The sequence below is a fragment of the Micromesistius poutassou genome, assembly GCF_964030765.1.
Source record: "Micromesistius poutassou genome assembly, chromosome: 3".
Taxonomy (NCBI): Eukaryota; Metazoa; Chordata; class Actinopteri; order Gadiformes; family Gadidae; genus Micromesistius; species Micromesistius poutassou.
The window spans coordinates 11199189-11205692 of record NC_140273.1 but is presented as its reverse complement, the minus strand read 5'-3'; the positions used below and the strand labels follow the sequence as shown (position 1 = coordinate 11205692).

Below are 6504 nucleotides of genomic sequence, written 5' to 3'. Positions count from 1 at the left end.
TATACTTTAATAATACAACAGCTGCATATAAATATTAAAATATACATTATACAGGAGTACAGTACACTCACACAAAACAAAACCAACAAAAATATGATTCTATTTGTACGGCACTTCTTGTAGCATCTTTTTTTTTTTTTAATAGTTTGTTTTTATCCTCTAAGGTACGTTCTAACAACGTACATGACCATGTGTTAATGATTGGTTTCTCTAGTTCTTAACGTGACATACTGATAAAGGGCTTGTACATAGCCATGTGTTAACGCCTGGGGGGGGGGGGGGGGGGGGAAGTCAAAGGCTAGTGCAGAGATAAGACGAAAAGGATTGATATAGGGTTTGCTGTACAGTATATAACATGGAATTGTGGAATGTTTCTGTACATTCTCTCGGCAGTCCACCAAGCCCTGTGCTTACCGACACGCAAGCCAGCTCGGGATGAGATTGTGTACGTTTTTTTTGTTACCCCCTGACGGATACATTACGCATTCATTCCTTAATGGAATCCTAATGGTTTCTGCCCCCCCCACCCCCCCCCCCCCCCGCTCTCACTGCCCACCACGCTCACTTTCTGTCCAAGTAGCCCCCTCACAACCTGCCTGGCGAGGCGCTATAGAAGACGCAGGCGACTTTGGCTTTGAGCCAAGAGGGCCTTCTAACTGGCTGTCACCACCACCACCACCACTAGCAGCAGCCCTGGAGCCAGGAACCAGGAGCTGCTCTACCCCCCACCCCCTCCAGTGAGGTGACATCCTGAGGGTGAACCCCTTAAGTGGGGCACAACCCGCACACACAACTCCACCGCCCCGCCCACCTCCTGGCCCTCTAGCTTTTGGTGAGGAGGTGATGTGGAGGCTGGAGTATGAGCACGTGAAACAATAGCCCTCTACCTCTCCATCCGGACAATACAGGCGAGACGGAGCGAATCGAGGAGGCGCGATACAAAGACGGCCACTCCGAGGTCAGAGTCATCCAAGTCAGCTCGTCTTACAGCACGCACTCATTCTGCTCCAGCACCGTGGGCCTCTCAGCAAGACTGCGGCCCCAGGGTGACCTTTTGACTGTCAAAAGACTCTTGCCTTCACACCTCCACTTTCATAATGAAAGTTCACTGGAATTTCCCATCTGGGATTGTTATCTTATCTAAAATTTGCCATCCACACTAAATACTATACAAAGTACATGGGATGTATAATGGACATTTTTGTAGGCGGAACTGCCTTCCGTTTGGGACAGCCCTTATGAGCAGCCACAGCACACTTGAATACAACCTCTTGCTAGTGTGCATTTGGCACCAAAGGGATTTCTCAATTTTCCCCACATCACTGCCGTAAGTCAAGAACATTGAAACGTTCCAGAGGTTTCTCCTCCCTCCCTCCCTCCCTCCCACTCCTTCTCCCAGAAGACGGACATCAAGTATGGGAGGCATTTACTGGTCCCTTGGGCATCCCTGGAACAGACCCGGTTTGAAAACCCTTTGAATCACTACGGTGCCCGATGTCTCGACTGGGCCTTTAAGTAATGGCTTTAAAGCCATTTTGATCTGATTCCTATCATCTACACAGTAAATATCAAACATCGTATCCAGGCTCAGAATCTAGTCTCGTCTCCATCATGGGTTAAGGCCACAAAAAAACCCAGGAAGGCTAAGCTAGCATCCAGTAAATGCTAAGAGTTAACTCAGTACAGTACTTAGAAGTAGGGGTTAAATTGAACCTCCTGTTCCATGGCTATATGAACAGACACCTGGGAAGGCGTGCTATGTTGTTGGAATGTGAGCACAGACCAAAAACAACCAACCTGCTCAGTTGTTAATGCACTCACAACGTCAGGTTGACATGTCACGTCATGTGACAGACAAGGTTGTCTATACAGATACCAGGTTACCTGTCTGTCGACCAGTTTGAAATACAGTGGCATGGAAATAACGTGATTGCAGTTGAGAATATCCCTAGTGAAAGGCTATAAAGTGATGAACTGAGCAGATGGGCTGTTGTGTTACAGGACACCCGTCTAAAGCGAACAGGGAAAACTGTGAACCCAAAACCAAAAACAAAAATCACATCCTTTGCTCAAGTATTCAAAATCGTCCGTCTGGTTTTTGGCAGGCATTCTCATTTGATTAGCACAGTGATGGCTGGTGTCTGTCATTATGGTCGGTTGTTTGCTGACAGAGGGGTCCTGTGGCTTCTGCTGCCGTTTCCAAAAGAAGCCCCACTAGGGGAGAAACTCCAACGGTAGCAGATCTAACATGGAACAAAAGAAAAAGAACGGAAGAAAAACGGAACCGAGCAAAACTTTGCCGACCTCTGAACATGAAGGGTTTTCATGCACCGAAGCCAAGACAGCAAAACTGCCGATTTGAAACAACTCATCGGAAATTCACAGAAATTGTTTATGCATGGGGGGGGGGAGGGGGGGGAACCCATCTGGCGGTGGCATCAAGTTCCTGAACAGCGTTGTTGAGCTCTGCTTACCCACCACTTCACCCGGCCGCCACGTTCATCTGAGGGTCGGGCCCGTGCATGAACGGGTGAAATCAGAGTCCCTCCCCTAAAAACGAATGCATCTGTAGCTCTCTGTGTGGCCCTCCTGAGAGCCCTCCTGAGAGGCGGGCGGAGGAAGCGGGTGGTTGGGGTACTTAGCCCCTCCACCCTGGGTGAGGACATTTCCTTCAAAGTTGTAGCCGCCATGGGACAATGGCTTTGGATCACCGCCCAGACAGGAGTGCAGGTCAGAGACAAACCCACAAAAAACAGGGGTATCGCCTAACCCTACAACCACTCCGGGTCAAGCTCTGTGTTTTCCTCTAGTCTATATAGTTCGGGGTCTGTTAAGTATTCACTTTCTAGAAAGGTAGGGGGAGATTGTAGGAATTAGTGGGGTGGATTTTTTTTTTCTCAGTCTAATCTCAAGTCAAATGAGGTCAGGTTAGGTCAGGTTGAACCCGGGGCTGTGGGTTTGACGATGACATTTTAAATGAGGGGTTTATGATCTGGCATAATGACACGTTGCTGTGGTTTCTACCTCCTTCCGAAAACAACCACGTTATGCAAAACAGATTGACCGTGGGAACTATGGCCTTGTAAAAGACCATCCAGCATAACTTATTCAAGGCATATAGCACGCCTAAACCTCTCCCTAGCAGGTACGGTAGCACCATACGATACACATCTCACCACCAGTTTACAATAAAACGATTGAAACACAAACATGCCTCTTGATAAATTCAGATTTATAAAAAGGTTCAAAGCCCTCTTAAAAAGGAAACAAAGGTGCTCGGGTGATCTTGCCACAGTGCAATGGGTAAGGGTCCTTGTCATTTATGTCCAACAAAGTTTAGAGACCTCGGACAACATGGTCTGCATTGAGCAAGAGACAACCAAAGTAAAGGCAGTTTTTTCAAAACAACTCTAGGAGCACGACACCCACTGGATAGGCTGCGGCTTTGCCGGAAATCTATCCCACACAAAAATGTATCAAATTAACAAACATTTATTTTTATAGCTTCTGGAACACACTTTTTCGTCAGTATGCCCATTTGTCATTGGAAATTTAGGAACATATGCTCAGAGGTTGAGTCTCCAGGGTCAAAAAGTGGAAGTTCTCCCGAGTATTGAGGCTCACGATCCAGCAACAAGTTGCAAGGTTTAACCTTGAAGACTCCCACCGCACTCTGCTCAGAGCAGAGGCGGAGCCAACGACATGGGCAGGACTTCCACTCCCTGAACCCTGGAGACATCTCGTCTAGCTGGATCTGCTACATATTAGGGTCAGGGGGTTGTGGCGGTGGCTCGAGGAAAAAATAAAAAAATGAACACTTTCTGGGGAACCCCAAAACCACAGCCAATGGTGGGGCAGAGAGCCAGACAGGCTGGACCGGCCATCCCAAGATAGAGGCTGCATCCCAGTCCTGCTGGTTTGGACACCTCAACGGGGGTCATAGTGCATTAGGGTGAACCCTTATTATCCAGCCACCATTCAGGGTGTATAGGAGAACAGCCAATAATAATTGAATTATCGACCTTCTACCTACCATCATTACTATTAGAATCTGAGATGGACATTTTCTGTAGTCCAATTCAATACTCTTTGGTCACTTTGGTGCAGTAAGGTGCATTCTAGTCAGTTCGTTGGATTTGCAAGGGGCACTGTGTACGATTGAGACTTTCTACCTTAAATAAGCAGGTATTTGTGTCTTCAGCTAATTATATAAAGTTAGATTTTGAGAACGGTAACTTGTGAAGCACATGGGAACCTTACACGGTGCTCCTTCGACATCAATTTGTTTGGGAGTTTGAGGGACGAGAAATTCTATCAACAGTCTCAGGTCTGCACTGGTAGAGGAATCACTCACTCCTCCAGGAGTTGACTTATATAAATCAACCATACCCCGTTCCATTATCCACAGTCTGGGCCCACTTGGTGAATTACCCACTTTCCTAGTCGCTGGTCATTTCTTTTTGGTCATAGAAATCTGACAGCACTGATCACATGATTTCATCACTTGGCGCCAACCTTGAACATGATTACTGTGACGCAGTATGGCCTGCTAGGCGTCTTCCAACTCGTGCACCAAACGCTTTGGCTTACTCAAAAAAAACAGGAAGGTACGCCAAGTGCTAGGACTGCGCATTCCACTCCCCTAGCGCTGGGGCGGAGCTCCAGGGTGGATAATAGAACAGGGCATCGGTACGTAGGACGCCAGCCAGCACGTGTCGCTTGGCAACACTGGCTTCTTTTAGAGGGAAGGGCCTCGTTTAGGCCCCGCCCACTCCCTCATTTCAAAAAGGAGAACCAAACCCCCCCCGACTCCCCCTTTTAAAAATACTTTCAGGTTGTTGTTTCTTTCCGTGGCGGGCGGGGCGGGGCTTGCGACGCCCCTGTAAACGTCCCTTCGAGTCAGCAGTGAGCCGTCGACGGCCATGTCGCATCGACACTCGTCCGGCAGGTGACCGGGTAACCGTGTCTGGCAATCCCAGGTTATGGACGCCATTGGATGCGTGTGACCTAGAGAGGGAGTCAATGCAAACCCAATCGAATCTAAATGGGCGTAGGGTTTGTTTCTCCTTTAAAGCCCCCCCCTCCCCCTGCCCCCAGATTACTACGGGCCAATCCACGGTGACCTCCTACTAAAACAGTGCAATGTCTATTCAGGCACAATGGGGTAGGAATACAGCACGTCGAGAGGAATAAAGAAATCACAACACTATCACACAGCGTATCTCTATATCTATTTATATAGATATAAATATAGAGATATATACACACACACACACACACACACACACACACACACACACACACACACACACACACAGTAGAACATACAGGATAAAGTCAGCAGCAGTTTCTAGCTTGCCAGAGACATTAGGGGGAGCGAGAGACTGATGGGAGATTGGCAGGAAAGTCTTTCCCATTGTCCCTCTGTCTCCGTCTCTCACACACTCTGGGGACTGACTGAGTTTGTGAGTGTGGATGCGTGTCGCGGCGGCCGCCACCACAGGGGGTCTCTGTAAGGCGGAGACCAGGCTGCGGTGCCGGAGAAGGGTCATAGGTTGGTTGGTGGTAGTGGTGTACGAGAGGGGTGAACGAGGGGGGTGGGTGTTCAGACTGGCAGACCCCCGTCCCCTCCCTGGGGGGTCCGCTTGGTCTGCCCCCCCGCGCTGGCCGCCAGGATCCGCTGCACAAAGTCTTTGGTCCGCCCCGCCACCAGAGGACCTAAAGGAGGGCGGACAGACACACACACACACACACACACACACACACACACACACACACACACACACACACACACACACACACACACACACACACACACACACACACACACACACACACACACACACACACACACACACACACACACACAGGTTGAATTCAGAGCCTTTAAACAGGGTGAGGCCATGTCCACACTAGGGCAGCTTTTCTCTGTTTCAGCCTTCCTTCCACACTCTAATGTGGACAGAATAAACTTTAGAATGACTAAAATTGTCAAATCCCCCTTTACAAATCCTAGGGCTATTCTGCACTCTGTCCAGTTGTTTTTATTGTACTGGGTCACAATGTCCTTATTTTTTGTTGGTCCAATATTGATTGTCCACGGCTTTCACTTGTAAGTCACATTGGATCTGCTAAATGTTAATTATTTCGTCTAGCCTCCAGATATGGACATTTTAACAATGTTAAAAGTAAACATTGTTAAACATTTGATTGCTCCCTAGATGCCATACTGCCATGCTACCCATTCCTTGGGCCCAGCCACAATGTTTTTTTATTTGACAGGCTCTATGTTCCCTTGTTCGACATGAACTCCCTCCCCCTTGAGCTGATTGGTCCCAACTTTTAAACTGTTTTGGAAGAGGCTTTAAGTGGCTCGAGGCCAGACTGATCTGCAGAGAAAAACACACTGTGAACTGAGATCAGGATGGTCTCACTATCCTGATTCAGCCTTTTGAGAACATCCTTGTCTCCGATCCACTCCAAGTATATCGATTTGAAAGTTGT

General features: G+C 48.2%; 1 protein-coding gene across 3 annotated transcripts in view; it reads right to left on the bottom strand.

Moving 5' to 3' along the window:
- The window catches only part of LOC311341217 (uncharacterized protein), a gene marked incomplete at its 3' end in the record, with an annotated part of 30534 nt that continues 24030 nt past the window's right edge, over positions 1–6504 (bottom strand). For all 3 annotated transcript variants that reach the window (XM_084466113.1, XM_084466111.1, XM_084466112.1), the window contains exon 10: positions 1–5718. In XM_084466113.1, the coding sequence (XP_084322239.1) occupies positions 5606–5718 (113 nt within the window). The remainder of the gene's footprint in view (positions 5719–6504) is intronic.